General features: G+C 38.8%; 1 protein-coding gene across 9 annotated transcripts in view; it reads right to left on the bottom strand.

Annotated features, from left to right (window-relative positions):
• Positions 1 to 8034: 8034 nt before the first annotated feature.
• LOC140480081 (zinc finger protein 644-like) overlaps positions 8035 to 19999 on the bottom strand; it is a 167481-nt gene continuing 155516 nt past the window's right edge. For all 9 annotated transcript variants that reach the window (XM_072574705.1, XM_072574706.1, XM_072574704.1 and 6 more), the window contains 3 exons: positions 16185 to 16307; positions 10561 to 10663; positions 8035 to 10239 (listed from right to left, as the gene is read on the bottom strand). In XM_072574705.1, the coding sequence (XP_072430806.1) occupies positions 10047 to 10239; positions 10561 to 10663; positions 16185 to 16307 (419 nt within the window). In that variant the 3' untranslated portion in view covers positions 8035 to 10046. The remainder of the gene's footprint in view (positions 10240 to 10560; positions 10664 to 16184; positions 16308 to 19999) is intronic.

Genomic DNA, 19999 nt, shown 5'->3' with positions numbered 1-19999 from the left:
CTAATGATATCATCAAATTGAAAGAAAAAACATACAAATCAACAACAATTAACAGTAAGCCTAAGGTTCAAGAAAACGACAAAACCAAAAAATCACAACTAAAATCATAACAGAAAGCAAGAGAAAACTTGTGGGTAAACTTTAAAGTAATATCAAGATGGACAGCAAGAGCTTCTTTAAATGTATGAAAAGGAAGACAGAAGTCAAAGTGAACATAGGCACCTTAGAAAATGAGGCTGGGGAAATAATGGGAAAGCAGGAAATGGAGTTGAATAAATATTTCCAGTTTTCACAGCAGAATAACAGAATTCCAAAATCACTAAATAAGCAAGGAACAAAAGAGAGGAGAGGCAATAAATACACTAGCTATCACTAGAGAAAACGTACTGAAGAAACTAATTGGGCTATAGACCAGTAAGTCCTCGAGACCTTTAATATCGAAGATATCAAAGGAACTAGCTTCAAAGATAGTGAATGCACTGGTAGTAATTTTTCAGGAATACTTAGGTTCCCGAAAAAGTCCCAGGGGATTGAAATATTGCCAACATAGTACTTTTATTTAAAAAGGGGGTTAAAAAAAAACTATAGGCCAGTCATTTAATATTTGTTATTGTGAAAATATTAGAGCCTATTATAAAGGTGCAACAGCAGAAATACACGATAATTTCAAGCAAAGGCAGCATGACTTCATGAAGGAGAACTCATGTCTGACAAACTTACTGAATTCTTTGAGCTAAACAGCCTGAATGTAATTGGATTTAATAGATAACAGAGTTAGGATAAGGGAGGCATTTTTAGGATGCCAACCTGTAACTGATGGAGTGTCACAGGGGCCAGTGCTGGGGTCACAATTATATAATAACATCTATGATCGATTTGGATGGGAAAAGTGAATGCACTATAGCCAAGTTCGTAAACGACAAAAGTAAATGGGAAAGCAAATGTGAAAATGTGGTTATGTACTTTGACAAGAACAGAGGAGCTGAGTATTATTTACATGGAGAAAGACTGCAGAAAGCTACAGAACAGATGGATTTCAGAGTCCTTCTCATTGAATGACAAGATGCTAGCAGCCAAGTTCAGCAAGTAATAGGGAAGACAAATGGAATATTGGCCTTTACTTCAAAGGGAATGGAGTGCACAGAGTTTTTGTTAAAACTGTACATGGCACTCGTCAGATCACCATTGAAATATTGTGAACAATTTTGGCCTCTTATCTAAAGAAAGATTTACTGGTATTGGAGGCAGGTCAGAGAATATTCACTCGGCTGATACCAGGAAGAGATGTTTCAGCAGACTTTAGAAAAATGAGAGATGACCTTATTGAAACAAACAAGATTTTTTTTAGGGGACTTGACAGGGTAGATGTGAAACGTAGATGCCCTTATCTAAATCACTGGCATAGATTGTAAAAAGTTGAAATGCTAACACAGACCTTTCTGGACTCCACTTGTTACATCTCAAAAAGATCATTTAGGCACACTGTCTTCCGTTAGCCAGCTAATCTTTTATCATGCTAATATTGCATAAAAAAAGCTTCACATAACAGACACAAAGCTTACTGACTAAAGCTAAGTTTTCGGTTTTCCACCTTCCTCCCTTCTTGAATCAAGGAGAAATGTTCGCAACTTTCCAGAATCCAGCGAATTTTGACAAATTAACACCAAACACCTACATTACATCACATTAGCCGCCTATTTTAAGAAACTAGGATGAAGTCCATTGGGACCCAGGAACTTGCCAATTGCTCAGTACTGCCTCCAGAGTGACTGTTATTTCTACAAGTTCCGGTCTATGTTCCAGCTCCTGAGTTATAGCTATTATTGGAATGTTGTTTACATCTTCTATAGAGCAGGCAGAAAAAAAATTGTTCATTTCATCTATTTCCTCATTATCTGGTTGTAAATTTACTCGCTGAGCTGGTACATTTATTCTGACATTTCGTCACCATGCTAGGTAACATTATCAGTGAGTCTCCGATGAAGCACTGGTGTTCTGCCCCATTTGCTATTTGTGTATCTTGGTCTGTTGTAGTGGGCGATTCAGTGGTTAGCACTGCTACCGAGGACCCAAGTTCAATTCGAGTCTTGGGTGACTGTGTGGAGTTTGCACATGCTCCCTGTGATTGCATGGGTCCCCCCCAGGTTCTCTGGTTTCCTCACACAATTCAAAGATGTGCAGGTCAGGTGATTTGGACATTCTGAGTTGCCCATAAGTGCATTAGAATGGTGCTGGGAAAGCACAGCAGGTCAGGCAGCATCCGAGGAACAGGGAAATCAACGTTATGGGCAAAAACGGAATCCTGATGAAGAGCTTTTATCCGAAACGTCGATTTTCCTGCTCCTCAGATGCTGCCTGACCAGCTGCGCTTTTCCAGCACCACTCTAATCTAGACTGATTTCCAGCATCTGCATTAGGTACATTAGTCAGGGGTAAATATAGGGTAGTGGAATGGGTCTGGGTGGGTTGCTCTTCGGAGGGTTGATGTGGACTTGTTGGACCAAAGGGCCTGTTTCCATACTATATGGAATCTAAGCTAAATTCATCAGGAGCAGTTTCAGTGGTAGGTTTGTGGACTACCATAATGACCAGGGGCTGGAGTAGTCTGGTCATCATCTCGGAGAGGTCTTTAACGTATGGGCATTTTGTCTCTTCTTGTTTAGGTCTGTTGTGTAGGAATTAGCAGACTAGGCTTATTGGGTAGCCATTGTTCATGAATATGCTATACAGGTGTTTTTCCTCTGCTTCTCTTAGTTCCCGGGTGCTGCAGTGTGTTGTGGCTTATTTAATAACATCTTGATGCTGTGCCATTTGTGTGTGTTGGGATGATTGCTCCTGCATTTGAGTATCTGGTCAGTGTGTGTGGCTTTCAGATGTATCCTTGACATTCCTTGGTAGAGGTTACCAACTCAGAAGGCCCTGAAGCACGTTAATTCCATCAGCACACGTTCATTGCTAAAGCAATGACATCTGCATTGGTTTGGCCAAGTTCATGGGACTGATGGTAGCCACATAGCCAAAGACATTGTGGAATGAACTCATTAGGTCACAACCTCCAGGGCATCCTTACCTCTGCTCCAAGGATACATGGAAGGAAGATATGAAGATGCTGGAATTGGTATTGACAACTAGGAAACAGAGGCCATTAGTCATTATCTTTAGAGGTTGACTGCAGAGTGCACTGGAAGAGAGGAGCAGAAATTTAAGTTCAGCTGGCTGAGAGGACGACCAAAGAAAAAATGTCAGGCTGCTGAGCTAGGTTTATCATAGAATTGACCACTGCAACAGAGACCAGTAATCTCACTGGAGACAATAGAAGAGCATAGCAAGAACAAGCATTTTGAATACTAAATGAGATTAAGAAAGGACACTATGGTTATAACACAAGATAAATGCCATTTATAACCCTAACGAGAGTAGACTTTGATTTGTTAGCTGGGTGGGTCTTTTAAGGAGAGGTGCTGTTGACAGCAGTTACAAAAATCACGAAAGCACTGCAAGAACGGATGATCATATTGAATGTTAGAGCAGGATCTAAAGGCTGAATAACCTACTTCTGCTCCTATTTTCTATTCAGGAGACTAGATGCTTGGTAATTGATGAAGGCAGAGCAGTAGACATTGTCTACATGGATTTCAACCAAGTGCTTGACAAGGTTCTGCATGGTAGATTGGTAAGTAAGATCACATGGGATCCAGGGAGAGCTGTCAACCTGATACAAAATAGGCTTGAAGGGAGGAGACAGAGGGCGGTAGTTGAGGGTCAACCTGTGATAAGCATTACACCATAAGGATCGGTGCTGGGTTCATTGCTTTTATACAAATGATTTGGATGTGAATACAGGAGGTATGGTTGGTAAGTCTGTAGATGACACTAAAATAGGTGGTGTAGTAAGCAGTGAAGAAATCGCCAAGATGACAGCAGAGTAGAACTCCTCAGCTGCAGTTCTTCTGCTCTATCCATTTCTTTTCTCTTTCTTCATGTTTTTCTTTCTTCATGTTTTTCCTTCTCCCTTCTTGCCTCCTGTCCTTGAGCTTCAGGTAAAGTAATTGCGGACTCCCAGCCACAGCGTAGACTCTGGGCCTCGAGGTGAAGCCAGCGTGGACTCCCAGCCCCAAGATGATTCCAGAGCCAAATCCTGGCCTCGAGAACTTCGAGGTGAAGCCTGGCACAATCTGGAGGAGAGACTAGATGCTAGGTGACAGCATAAACTGAATAGGAAGCATTGTTATTTTGAACTTCCATTTTCTAATTTATTCCTCTGATTTTGTACTTTTGTACCAAAAATGGCACAAAGAACTGTAATGCTGTACTTTTTATTTTATTATTTTTCTCATTTTTTCCTAAGAATTTGTACTTAGGTACAAATGTATCTAGGTACAGATTCTTAAGATGGCACTGTAAGAGGCAACTTGTAAATCTTTCACATTCTTATGTGAGTAAGTGTTAATTTTAATTTTCAGATTATTTCGGAGTACAATGGGACCTCGATCAGATGGGCTAATGGGCCAAGGAGTGGTGGATGGACTTTCATTTAGATAAATGTGAGGTGTTACATTTTGGTAAGGCAAACAAAGGCAGAACTTATACAATTAATGACAGGGTCTTGTGGAGTGTTGCTGAACAAAGAGACCTCCAGGTGCAGGTGCATAGCCCCTTGAAAGTGAAGTCGCAGGTAGACAAGGTGGCGAAGGCAGCGTTTGGCACACTTACCTTTATTGGCCAGAACACATCGGAGTTGGGAGTTCATGTTGAAGCTATACAGGACATTGGCGAGGTCACGTTTAGAATACTGCATACAATTCTAGTCGCCATTCTATAGGAAGGATGTTGTTAAACTTAAGAGGATGCAGAAAAGATTTATAAAGACGTTGCTGGAGGGTTTGAGTTATAGGGAGAGGTTGAATAGGCTGGGACTTTTTCCCTAGAGCATGGGGGGCTGAGGGGTGACTTTATAGAGATTTATAAAACCATGAGGGTTATGGACAGGGTGAACAGCCCAGGTCTTTTTCTGAGGGTAGGGGAGTCCAAAACTGAAGGGCGTAGGTTTAAGGTGAGAGGGATTTAAAAATTAAGATTTTTAAAAATAGGACCAGAGGGGTAACTTTTTCACAGAGGGTGTTGCATTTAGGAACAAACTGCCAGTGGAGGAGGCATGTACAATTATAACATTTGAAAAGCATCTGGATGGGGATACGAATAGGAAGGGTAGAGGGGGGTATGGGACAAATGCTGGCAAATAGGACTGGGTCAGATTGGGATATCTGGTCGGTGGGGATGAGTTGGACTGCAGGGTCTGTTTCCACGCTGTATACTTCTATGATTATCACTGCTTCTCATTGTCTATGATGCTCTAGAGCGGAATGGAGTATAGTACATATTTACTTGGACAGGTGCAGACAGGACACACTTTAAAACGTATATAATAGTATTTTGAAGGACTCAAGTACTGAAAATAACATCATTGCAATGACGATCACCCCTTGACATTCAATGGCACTACCACTGAAGAATCCTTCATCAATATCTCAGGTTTACTACTGATCAGAAATTTAACTAGTTCAGCTGTATAAATACCGTGAATACAAGAGGAAATCAAAGACTGGAAACCCTGCAGTGAGTAAGCTCACCACTTGACCCCCAAACCCTGTTTACTAATCATGAATGTGATGGAAATTCATCACTTGCCTGAATGTGTGCATTTTCAGCAACATTCAAATAGCTTCACAACACTCAAGAACAAGCAACGCACCTAATCAACATGCCATCCACCACTTCCCTCTAAGAATGATGCACAAAGGCACCCTATACAAAATGCATTGCTGTAACTCTCTGCAATTTTTAAAAAAAATTAACTTTTCAAACCTGAATCTCCAATATGCTCATGTGTCGACATAACACCACAAGCAATTGAAGGACTCAGCTCACCACAACCTTCAAAAACAATTCGGGGATGGTCATTAACTATCACCTCATGTCAATTAAAAAAGTTTTTATCTGAAAACAATTGCATCATGGTAATGTTTTTAAAAAATTAGCAACTTAGACTTCCTCCCACTAGGCGACTGACTGTGTGGAGTTTGCACGTTCTCCGTGTCTCCGTTTGCCCATGTCTGCGTGGGTTTCCTCCGGGTGCTCCGGTTTCCTCCCACAGTCCAAAGATGTGCAGGTCAGGTGAATTGGCCATGCTAAATTGCCCGTAGTGTTAGGTAAGGGGTAGATGCAGATGTAGGGGTAAGGGTGGGTTACGCTTCGGCGGGGCGGTGTGGACTTGTTGGGCTGAAGGGCCTGTTTCCACACTGTAAGTAATCTAATCTAATCTAATCTAAAACACGGGACACCAATATCTTTGACTTTTATTTTATGAATATTGGTGAGATAGAAAATTATTCTTTGACTTTTGCTGTTCCTCCATGAACTCTAAAGTGGAATTGGCAAGAACCCTCTGTGATAAAAGTAAAGCCCACTTGTATGAAAAAGCATCATACTCATGCAAAGCAGTTCAAAACTCACTTGATTTTGCTTAGGTGTGTCACTTAATGCACAGTCAAGGTTAAAACAGGTATTATGAATGTGAGTTAAAGATACATTCCTGAAATGCATTACAAGCTTAGAAGTCTGTTTCTCAAATATTTCTTAAATCGAGAATCTTCAAATAAAATTTCTGTAAACAGTTTATAGGTAGCTAGATTGCTGAAACCCAGTTGATGCATGTGTGGGATTTTGCCAGTCTTCATAAGTTAGGGTTTTCCTAAACAATCATACTGAAGAAATTCCAGCAGCTGTGTTCATGCAAATAGTTTAGAGAGAAAAAAACAAAAGCAAAAAGTTTGCATTATTATTCAAAATATACAGAAATACAAATGGTAAGAATAATCACACTTTTTCTGACACTTTAAGCACGTGGGATATTACTTGTACTGAGATTGAGGGTAGCATTAGCTTACAGGGACATAGGAATCAGTGGATGACTATCTTCTAAAAACCTGGGAGTCTCATGTAGTACTAATATGGAGGTGTTGACGAACTATTCCCTCTAATTCCTGTTAGTCTACACAGACTCAAAAACAAGAGGAAAATTCAGTGGTGTAAAGCTTTAAGATTCACAGGTACATTGTCAGCCATTTCCACTCCAGCTCCACTTACCATGTCATGTTTTGAATTGTTTGTATACTGTCTTGTAAAATGTCATTCTCTGAAAAAAAATCTACTTCAACAATACTAACATTGGCCCCATAGTAGCCTGTTCCATAAATTGGCCACTGGTTCACTGAAATATTGTTTCTGCACATTTATTTTGAATTTATCCACCTTCAAAGCACAGGTCACATCCTCTGTTCTACTGTCCTGAAAAATGAAAAATAGCTGGTCACCATCTATATTATCACAATAATCACAGTGCATCTCATTGCTATTTTAGTAAAAACAAGTGAAAACATTATAAAAGAGGTTAAATTTATTAGCAATACTGAGACATTGGAGTATATTAAGATATATTACTCCAAACAAATAATTTTATGCTAAAATCATTATGCAGAAAAGGGCTCAGATATTTTCAACACAGCACCTCCTAGTGGCAGAGCAAGTGACAAATATAACCACCTAGAAGCATGCCTTTTCTGCGAAATGTGCCTATGGCTTGAAAGGCAGGGGAGGAGGAGGATTTCTCAATGGAAGGCAAATTATCCTCATATACAATAAAACAAATTAAGCACTGGGAAAAAAAATCTTAACGAATTGGTTGGCATTACATCTAAACCGCTGTGGAGCGCTGTAGGAGACCTCATAGTGCTACAAATCAACAGTCTATATCTTGCAATTAGCTTACAAAGAGGTCAACAAGAATCAGCTGAATTGCAAAATTAAGAAATAAAACAAACGAATCACAGAAGAGGAGCTATTATACATTACTCATTATTTGCGTTTGTAAATTGACGTCCTTCATTGTTATATACGCCACTATAATATTTATATATTCAAATAATAATCAGTTTATTGAATAAAGTAACTGCTAGACAATAAGGACACAAGACCTTTAACCATAATTAATGTATGACTGTACATTTTATTTCTGCCACTAGATAAGTAGACTTGTAGTAATAGCACATTTTCACATAGTGTTTACACAGTTTACTTACAAATATGAGCGTGCACAATCACGTCTGAGCACTTGATATCATGTACCAGTGTACTTGTTCCATATACAGTAATTGTATCATCAATTTTGTTAAAATGCTTAAAGGATACAATGGTTAAATTTTGGGAAACTCATAACTGTATGGAGACCTCGAAGTTATGAAGAACATGCTTTTCTTTACAAGTAAGATTGTAGAGAAAAAATATAATTTTAAATTATCCAATTCTTGAAATATAGGGAGCTCAGAAACAAAAGATAAGCAGGAAGAATAACTTTTAGCAAATTAAGAGCTACACTGAATTAGTACCTGTAAACCTATTTCTGCAAGTAACTAAATTGGTTAATTACTATCTCAGCCTATTTTAGAAAATACAAATATAAAATCCAATAATATCCATCTTAATAGCAATGCACCCCATTGTTTCTGTACATGCTATACTAATAAAAGACGAGTTCATACATTTTGTTGAGATGTCCTCAGTGAATACTGACCTTTGCAGGGAACAAAATTTATATTTAAAGGTCTGTTTCTAAAAACATGATAAATCTAAAACATTCGAATGCCAAATGTACAGCAATACAGTAATCACTAGACTTGGGGAACTATCTACACACTACTATATTCAAAAATGGCATAGGGTACTAGAAAACTTGCTACCAATTTGTTAAATGTATTGTTATAGGGCTATAATTCCTCATAATTGCTTAATAGCAAGTAGCCATATACAGATTTCAATTTCATCAAAACAGATGAAAACAGTATCAGAAATAAATTGAGAACAAAATAGGTAAATAATATTGCTACTTAAAAAGCACGCTTAGAATGTTTTAGGCCAGTAAAAAACTATTTATTGTCAAATGTTGAATCGTGCACTAAATATATTTTAGACTGGTTTCTCAAGGGAAGAAACACCATATGCATCATGCTTTACAATATTATCAGTGTTAATTTCTTCATAATTTTCAAGTGGTCTGGGCGTCAAAGTGGTTGATTGTTCAATGTACAATGATGCTAGAAGTCTGAATTCATGAGTAGCCTATTGGTAACATACTTGCTTCAAACAGGCACATTTTCATTCTTCCTATCATGAACATACGTTATTCTAAAATGAATCATGTCCTACATCCTTGGGTGAGTTGCACCTCTTGCAGCCAATCACGGGACAGCACTTATGGCAACTAGGCCACTCTGCCCTCCTGGCGAGAAAAGGGATGCAATGGCAGAAAAATTAGGATAGCAACGGAATAAAATACTTTTAATAACTAAATTAACTTTTCATTGCTGAAAGTACAACAATATGTTGAAAACTGTAATTCAATTAAGTGAATATTTTGTGCAAATTTACATTGAGCACTAAGACTTTTTTCCAAAATTATACAGCCAAATCATTTCTTGTGCAAACAAAGATAACTATCCACAGTGGATGTACACAATGCTAAACAAGAATATTGCTTCCTTGCAAAATTGGAAGTTAGAATAGTGTTTGTAAATGTGTCAATGAAATTTTATGCTTCATTTCCTGCTGCCATAAGGTTCCTCAGGCAAAAGGACTATTTTTCTGAAACGATTAGGGAAATATCTGACTAGTGATATATGCAAATTCTTAGCAAATGTAAAATGTTCTTCGATGTATCTACAACTTTGACCAAATTGTGACAAATTTAAACAGAATTTCTAAAACTGATGGACTGCTGGTGATCTATTTATTGATTTGCAATTCCAAATAGATGCATAATTATTTGAGGTTTTTGAGGAAGTCATGCCATTTAAAATAATCCCAAGGTTATAAGTAGTTTACATTGTTGCATTGATCTTTCATAATGGGAGGGCAGAATGTACTTTTACTAGGCGCTTATGGCAAAACACTACGTTAAATTTACAGATTAATTAACCACAATTCTGAAAAAGTTAGGAAGCTGCCTGTGCCATTAGCAGAGAAAATGATGATTCAGTTACTGGAAAATTTTCTTTTGATGGCAATGAGATTTCCACCATTCCAGCACCAGTGCGAGGAAGATTTGCATTAACGACATGCCTCTGCAAGTGCTTGATCCAATCTTCTTGAACAGAAAGTGGACCTCGGAAGACCAGATCACAGAACCTGTAGAGATACAACAAAATCATAATTTTGGTTAGTACGATTACACTTATGCTTATGCCCACATAGCATGATTTTAAAATTCACGTTAGCAAAGCATAGTTTTGAAAGAGTGTTAGAAAATCTGAAAATGCTTACTGAACTGCAAAGCAAGTGATGGAAAGTAACCAGAAATTTGGTGTTCAATTTCTCCTACTTCTAAGAATACTTGAATACTTCATTACGAAATGAAAAATAATTAATCTGTTACAAAGTAGTCTCACTGTAGAATGCAACGTAACAAATTAAATCTGCAAGTTGACCCTGAAACAGCAATCCATTCACCTGCATTTGAGTACATAAGCATCATCAAGTGAAGGAACAAATAGGGAAGACTTCTTCTTGGTTCCTGACCGTGATCGTGACCTCTTCTGCTTGCAGTCAAAAGCTGGAAAAAGACATAGGAATGTAATTATTCTCCATGTAAACAATAAACAATTTAAATGAAATATACTTTATGGAGCAAGTTTCACAAAAATTAATAAATTAATAACAGGGCATTACTAACAAATTTTGAAAATAAATTTCCTCAGTTACCAGGTTTGCACTATTGTAAATATTTGAGATAAACACCAGAGAAATCCAGCCAGTTGTTAAAAGTTAAAAGAATTTCAAGGAAAACAGTTCTTGAAGTACAGTCAGCATCTTGGTTATGCACAACTTTTAAACTAACGTGGTGACATCATGGTTTCTTTAGCAGGTTAAAATACAGTATTTATATACATAGATATTTATGTTTATAGAAGGGCCAAAATTGATCTCTCACCTATACTGACTTAAATTGTGGCTTTACTACACCCTGATATTAAAAGGGGAATGCCATTTCTTATTTCTTACCCATGGAAACATTTATTTGGCAGATGAGAACAGAATTTGGCTCCGCTGTGATGATACATATGAAAGAATAGCCTGCTATTGCCTCACTATAATCTTGCATGAAAAAGCGTACCATATGGGCGAGCTGCTAGAGGATTGTTATAAAACCACAGAACTATGTACCAGCATGAGTCATATATTCATTAGGTGGTGAGAGGAGATGAAGAAGTAAATTGGTGAAAGATAAACACACCATCATCGACTAGAAAATTTACAATAATCATGCCAATACCATTGTACATTTTACCTATTTAGATTGGAAAGGATTTCTTATTTAAAAAAGAAAATAAAAATCAAATTTTAATGCTCAGAGAAAAGTTCAATTAAAATTACAAGTTATAAATAACAGTATTTTGCAGAATAATAAATGCCATTTTAATTGTGCAAGAACTGGCACATGTCAAAATAATTTCACTGCAATGTATAGAATAAACTTCAGTATTCAATCATTTTTGAAGGTGAAATATAATACTGTAGCAGTTTCCATTTTAACCAATGCAGCTAATATACAGATGGTGCTATCATCCAGACCACGAAACTTGAGGGTATGGTTAGGAGGATAATTACAGACTTAAGCAGGACATAGACAGGTTGGTGGAATGGGTGGACACATGGCAGATAAAATTTAATGCAGGGAAGTGTGAAGTGATGCATTTTGGTAGGATGAATAAGTAATATAAAACAAAGGAAATGATACTATAGGAGATGTGGGGAGCAGGGTGTATAAATACACAAATCACAAAAGGTGGCAGAATGGGTTGAGAAACAGCCAAGGCAAATAAGATCCCAACCATTTGTAAATAGAGTCACGGAGGACAAAGGCACGGAAGTTATGGAGAATCCGAACAAACAGTAAGTTTGGCCTCTATTGGAAGATCATGTCTATTTCTGAAGAAGTGTTTTAGTTGAGAAATTAGGAACTTCAATTACATAGATAGACTGGTAAAGCTAGGAATGCTCTTCTTTGCAAACGTGAAGAAAGGATTTGATAAACCTGTTCAAAAAGACGAGATGACAAAGGAGATAGGGATAAACTATTCCAATTGGTGGAAAGATCTTAAGGCGACTGACCAAAGAATCAGAGGCAACAGAAGAAAACACTTCTTTAAAAAGTGAACAATTAGGATCCAGAATGCACTGCCCGAGAGCATGGTGCTGGTAGATTCAATCATAGCTTTCTAAAAGGAATTAGAAAATTATTTTAAAGAAACATGTAGTGTGTGGCATGTTGGTTCAGTGATTAGCACTGCTGCCTCACAGCACCCAAGGACCCGGTACAATTCCAGCCTCTGTCGACTGTCTGAGTGGAGTTTGCACATTCTCCCGGTGGTCTGTGTGGGTTACCTCCTGGTGCTCTGGTCCCTCCCACATTCCAAAGATCTGCAGGTTAGATGGACTGGTCATGCTAAAGTGCCCATAGTGTGCAGGTTTGTGTAGGTTAGGTGGACAGGCGATGGGAACTGCAGAGTTACAGGGATAGGGTAGAGGAGTGAGTCTGGATGGGATGCTCTTCAGAAAGTCAGTACAGAATTGGTGGGCCAAATGGCCTGTTTCCACACCGTAGGGATTCTTTGAGTCAGGATCATGGGGAAAAAGGCAGGGTAGTGGGACTAGCAGATATGATCTTGGAGAATCAGCATGAAATGACAGGCCAATTGTTGTCCCAAGATTCCATGAGTTTCTAATACAATTTTGCTTGTAGTTAATTGGTTTTGTTTTGCATTTTGGGTTTGAACAGAAATCCTTAAAAACTAAGCCCAATGTACTTGGGTGACTGGCATATCGTTGTCTGCTTTGAGCATAATTATGACAAATTCAGAAGATTTCACATTTTAGAGTTGTAATTAATTAGTCGAACAGAAGATGCGAAAGCTTTTGAGTTGGAACTAGTGTTAACTGTGATGCCACAATTTCTAAGCCTGATGTTTTACATACATTTCATTGGTGGTTGGACTAGAAATTGAGATCAGAATCTGTACTGGACTAAGGACTGAGCCTTTTCGCCAGTCTGGAATATATTTGTGTGTGCTTGTGTTAGAGGTGATGTGTTGCATTACGATCAGGAAACAACAGCTGGGTTGCCTTAATTTACAATTACCTAATAATTTTGATTATATACCTCAAAAGAGTGGTTCCCTTGATTGTTCCAGTTAAGCAGACAATCCACTTTATGTAGATTGAGTATGGAGTCAAAATTAGCTTTACATACAAACATGAATTCACAGCAAGAATAGACCATTCAATAAAATCATGGTCGATTTGATTGCGGCCTCAAATCCACATTCCCACCTACCCCGATCGATGTAGTTTTTGATTGTATACTTTTAAAGCGTAGCTTCCAATTTCATCAATGACCATGCCTCATGGCTCACTAATGGGGGGGGGGGGAAACCTCCTCATCACCAAGATAAATAACATCTTTGTTTTTGAAGTGTTTCCCCTAGCCTTACTCTGTCCCTCAAGGGACAAACGTCCTTTCTCCCTTCACTCTGTCAAGTCCCTACATGTTTCAAAAAGATCACCTTTCATTATTCTGAACTCCAATGGATACAAGTCCAGCCTGTCTAACCTTTCCTCACAAGATAACAAGATCCCAGGTATCTGTCAAGTGAATTTTCTCTGAACAGCTCCGAATGCACTTGCAATCATTTCTGAAATAAGGAGATCAAAACTGTACACATATTCCAGATGTGGTTTCATCAATGTTCTATACAATGGCAGTAGAATTTCACTACTTGGATACTTTATTCCCTTGCAATAAACAACCGCATTCAGTTTGCCTTTCTAATCACTTGTTGTACCTGCAAACATTGCGATTCGTGTACCAGTATATCCAGATTCTTCTGTTTCTCAGTTCTGCAATCTCTCTCCATTTAATATGCTGATTTACTACTTTTCCTGCTAAAGATGACTAGATAACATTTTCCCAAACTATACTCCGCCTGAAAAAAATTTGTGCCACTCATTTGAACTATAATCTTTGTAAACCCCTTGTATCCTGTGTGCCCTCGTTTCATCAGCAAATTTAGCCAGTATACATTCAGTCCCACACTGATTTCTGCAGTACTTTACTTGTCGCATCCTACCATCTAGCATTCTGGCCACCCTCTGATCATGGCAATACGTTACCCTAATACCACAATCAATTACTTTATATGGTAATCTTTGACGTTGCACTTCATCAAATTGCTTCTGGAAACCTAAGCTCTCCTAAGTTGGATGTTACTTCCTCAAGTAACTCTAATAAGTTAGTCAAACATGACTTTTCTTTCACAAAACCATGCTGATTCTACTTGATTGCATAATGATTTCTAACTGCCTTGTTATAACTGCTTAATAATAGATTCCAGCATTTATTTCTTACAGGTATTAGGCAAACCTGCCTATAGCACTCCATCTCAATCCTTTCTTGAAGAGGAGTAATATTTGTTTTTTTTCCAGTTGGACAGGACCTTCTCAAAATCTAGGGAATTTTGGAAAATTACAACTATTTTTTGTCACCCGAGGGATGAGGTCCATCAGGGCCATCAAGGAGACTTGTCATAGAGGCATCCACCACTGAAACAGGTCCTTTGGCCCAAGTTGTCCTTGTGACCAGGTTTCCAAAACTGAACTAGTGTAATTTGCCTGCATTTGGCCCATTTTCCTCTGAATCTTTTCTATCAGTGTACCTATCCTACTCTGGGAAAATATCTTGGTGATTTACTTTATCTATGCCCCTCATGACTTTATAAACATCTATAAAGGTCATCCCTCAATATCCTAATCTTCAGAGAAAAAAGTCCCACTGCTGAATTGTGCCTTGTAGATGGTGGACAAGCATTGAGGGAGTCAGGAGGGGAGTTACTCACCTCTGATGTGCTCTTGTAGCCAGTGTGTATACATGCCAAGTCCAGTTGAATTGCTGGTCAATGGTAACCCCAAATATATTGATAGTGGGGGAATTCTGTGATGGCAACATCACTGAATGTCAAGGGGAAGTGATCAGATCGTCTCTTATTAGGGATGGTCATTACATGGCATTTGTGCGGTACGAATGTGACTTGCCACTTGTTAATCCAAGCCTGCATACTGTCCAGATCTTTTTGCATCTGAACATGGACTGCTTCATTATCTGAGAAGTCACAAATGGTGCTGAACACTCTGCAATTATCAGCAAAGATGCCCACTTCTGACCTTATGATGGAGGGAAAGTCATTGATAAAGCAGCTGAAGATAGTTGGACCTAGGGTACTACCCTGATGAATTTCTGCAGACATATCCTGGATCTGAAATGACTGACCTCTAACTACCACAACTATCCTCTTATGCGCGAGGTATAACTCCAACCAATGGAGAGTTTTCTCCAATACCCAGTGATTCCAGTTTTGCTAGGGCTTTGATGCCACACTCAATCAAATTCAGCCTGGGTGTCAAGGGCTATCACTCTTATCACACCTCTGGAATTCAGCTCTTTTGTCCATTTTGAACCAAGGCTATAATGAGGTCAGGAGCTGAGTGGTCCTAGCAGAAGCCAAACTAGGCATCACTGAGCAAGTGCTGTTTGATAGCACTGTTGTTGACACTTTCAATCATTAGTAAAGTGATGGAGAGTAGACTGATTGGATGGCAATTGGTTGGGTAGGATTTGGTCTTGATTTGTGTGTACAAGACATTACCTGAGCAATTTTCCACACTGTTGGGTAGATGCTAGTGTTGCAGCTATACTGGAATACCTTTCCAGGGAAGTGGCAAGTTCTGGAGCACAAGTCTTCAGTACTATTGCCAGAATGCTGTCAGGGTCCATAACCTTTGTACTGTTCTGTGCTTCCAACCATTGTTGATATCACTTGGAGTTCATCTGCCATTTCCCTATTTTCCACTATTAATTCCCAAGACACACTCTCTCTCTAGCGTTTACATCAATTATTCAAGCACTCAACAGTAACAACGTATTTTTGACAAGTTATTGTTGCTGCCAGTTTTAAAACACTTCATGCCATGTATTTGAAGCACATCAAAAGAATTTGAACATGAAAAAAATGAAGACTTACGTGTGCCAGTCAGATCCCCAGCTTGTTTTCGTCTTGCATAGACTCTGAGATGGTTTGCCAAGCTAACTGCACTTGTAAAAGTTGCATGGCAATGAACACAAGTTCTTAATTTCACAGGATGCCCTTTTGTCAGGAATGCAAAGTTATAATTTAAATTAGAGACATGCTAATTTAATTATCGTTACTTATGGACAGCAAGATCAATCAATCAATTTGGAAGATTCAAAAACTTCCTACCCAAGTAAACTTTGCATATCTAAAAAATAATATACAGCACATTAAAGTACTCATTTTTGCATTTAATTAAACATGTTCTATCAAAATTACATTTAACACACCTCTTTTCCTAGATCACAAATTCCAACTTTTCAATCCTAAATTAATATTCTCTATAAAAACACTCAGTAGATACAGCTGCAATTCTTATCATTCCCAAGGCTAATGCTCATAAAAGCCTTCATAACTGAATGAATTATATATACACCACATATTTTATTCACAATCACTTACAAGTTTCCAATATTGTGGTAGGACAGATATTTTAAAAAAAGCACAATGTATGATCAATCATTAAGCAACAGGCTGCCCAGGAAAACTTCAGAGGTATCAAGCACACTGGAAATCAAACAGGACTGAACCCAAGCAGTGACAAATTTATAAAGGCAGTGGTTACACCAATATTGCAAGAAACTGTTCAGGGAATGGGGAGACTGTAAATGGCTCTTTACATGAAATAGCTGATGAAGGCATGGGAGGCAAAGTGGTAAAAAAAACTGGTGAACAGCTGTTGAATACAACACTTAAATGAGTTTTGTATAGTCATCATTTTGCATGTGCAGTCAATAATGAAATCTCATGATTTGTAATTCTGATGGCTGTGCTCAAACCACTGACTGAACAAAAGAATGGACAAACAGCTACGCAACTGTAGAAACAAACTCAATGTGCTATTTTGTGAATAAATGTATGTTAAAAACTGGTATGCAATTTGTCATTAGTGGTGGTCATTGCTACATTTTTAATATGGTGGTTATAACTAGAGAAATCGAAGACAGCTTTTTATTCGATGGTAGTTGTAAAATGTAGTACACAATTTCAGGTGCATCTAAAAGTGCCATAAACTTTTAAAAGGAATTGCAAATACCTGACAGATTAATCTGCTAAGCATGTGTCACCATCATGGTAGGATTGTCCTTTTACAAATATACTATTTTTCCAATGAAACTATGAAATTGAGGAAATTATGCAAAAATAAACAAAAAAACTTGGCATCTTGTGAGCAATTTTCAATTTTCACTCAATGGGAGAGAAGTAACCAAGAACAGTCATGTCATTAGACTGATGACATTTATATAATAAAACTATTTTCAGGTTGCCTCTAATAGTGGGAAACTTGAGAACAAATCACTGGCTACTGGATAACTATGATGACTGGGAACGGTGCTGTTTAAAGCTATTCTGTACCTCTTACAGGGAAGTTCAGTGTAGTCTGGAACACAACTGCTTTGTCAGCATTGGAATACGATGATTCTTGGTTGTGCACCCCAGTTTGCTGGAGGTATAGATTCATAGAATCCCTACAGTGTGGAAACAGACCATTTGGCCCAACAAGTCCACACTGGCCCTCCGAAGAGTAACCCACCCAGACCCATTCCCCTACCCTATTAATCTACATTTACGCGTATCTAATTCATCTAACCCACAGACCCGTGAACACTATGAGCAATTTAACATAGCCAATTCACCTAACTTGCACATCTTTGGATTGTGGGAGGAAACTGGAGCAACCGGAGGAAACTCAAAGACAGTTGCTCAAGGCTGGAATCGAGCCTGCGTCCCTGGCGCTATGAGGCAGCAGCGCTAACCACTGAGCCACCGTGCTGCCTTTAGTAGTAGCAAGGTCACCAGAAGGAAGAAAATCTTCTACCTCTTCAGATAGTAAAGGGTTCGGGAAAAGGTAAACAACCTAGGTATTGCTTCAAGAGATGGAGATAAAGCCACAAGATACCCAATGACCAGCTCGAACTGCCAAGACATCTGTTCATAGTTTATTTCAGTTGTACACTGTCTTTCGCTATTTTCACTGTATCATCACTTAAAAAGTAAGATGCCCCAGTCAACAGAGCTTCTTCCTGCAAATTCTTTTAGAGTGCAATTGCAAGTAGGAATTCTTCCCACTGACACATGCTGTACAATTAGGTTTTGCATTGACGCCTGCAAAGTCAAGTACATTAGTTAATGATACTTGATAATCTGGAGCATGCCCCATCTTCCTGCTTCACAGACCCCACAGGGAGAGAGATTAAGTCTTTGACTCAGGCAGATAGGTCATTTATCCCTGTTGTGTTCATGTAGATAAAGTCACAATGTCCTAACAAAAACAGAAATTAATTGGAAAACCCAGCAGGTCTGGCAGCACCTGTGGAAAGGGGAGTTAACATTTCAGGTCCAGGGACCTTTCTTCGGAACTCATTTCTCTATACACAAATGTCATCATACCTGCTAAGTTTCTCCAGCATCTTTTTTTGTTTTCATTTTCCAGTGAAAGGAGGTTTTTTTTCGCACAATGTTACAAATATCACCTACTTCATTGAAATAGCCTGATGAATAAAATTTGGGATCAAGTGATTTCAGTTTCAGTGAAGTACTGATTGTGGTTGGTGTTGCAGCCATAAATATGTACAGCACTGAAACAGACTCTTCGGTCCAACTCATCCATGCTGACCAGATATCCTAAATTAATCTAAACTCATTTGCCAGCATTTGGCCCATATCCCTCTAAATGCTTCCCATTTATACAATTATCCAGATGCCCTTTAAATATAGTTTTGATTCATGGAGGAACAACGAGTTAAATAAAACAAAGAAATGTGGATGCTGGAAATCTGGAACAGAACGCTGGAAGAAATTAGTGGGTATGGCAGTATTTGTATACAGAAAAACAGAGTTAGTGCTTGAAGCCCAATGACCCTGCATTAATGCTCTTTGTTACAGCTGAGGTACCTGGCCTGTACATTCAACTGGGCTAAAAACCTGATGCAACTATGGGACTCTACTTGTTACTACTACTACTACTCATCCTGCAGCCACAATGACATTCTAACTAGAATTTTCCAGAAGCTCCTGGCTAAAATCCTGCATTAACTCAAACAGATAACTTCCTGCAAACTTTAAGGCCAATTCCAGTAGCCAATGTAAAGCCATTGCAAAATCAGCTAGAAAAATCATCAAGCTAATTAGTTAGATTTGATAAAGTGTTGCGCTGGAAAAAGCACAGCAGATCAGGCAGCATCTGAGTTGCAGGAGAGTCGCGTTTTCAGGCATAACTCTTCATAAGAGCTGGGATGGGGGGAAAAGGGGAGGGCTGAGGAATAAATAGGTGATGGGGGTGTAGGACTGGCAAAAGGTAGGTGGGATGGCAATAGGTGGATGAAGGTAGTGGTGATTGTGATAGGTTGGTCGGAACTATGTAGTGGATAGGTGGGAAGGCAGATGAACAGGTGGATCAAATCAAGAGGGTGGAACCAAGTCGAAAGGTTGGATCTGGGGTGGGGTGGAGGGAGGACAGATTTGGAAACTGGTAAATTCAACATTGAGGCCTTGTGGTTGTAGGCTTCGGAGGTAGAAGATGAGGTGTTCCTTCTCCAGTTTGTGGGTGGCCTTGTTTTGGTGAAGGCGGCCCAGAAGGGACATGTTATTGGGGAGTTGAACTGGATGGCCATAGGTAGGTGGGTTGGTTGATGCGTATGGACCCGAGACGATCCCTGAACTGCTCCGCAGGTATGTTCTTTGTCTATGTGGTTTCCTCCACATTA

Source organism: Chiloscyllium punctatum, chromosome 7, assembly GCF_047496795.1.
Source record: "Chiloscyllium punctatum isolate Juve2018m chromosome 7, sChiPun1.3, whole genome shotgun sequence".
Classification (NCBI taxonomy): domain Eukaryota; kingdom Metazoa; phylum Chordata; class Chondrichthyes; order Orectolobiformes; family Hemiscylliidae; genus Chiloscyllium; species Chiloscyllium punctatum.
The sequence above is the reverse complement of the archived record's forward strand: the minus strand, read 5'-3'. Positions and strand labels throughout refer to the sequence as shown.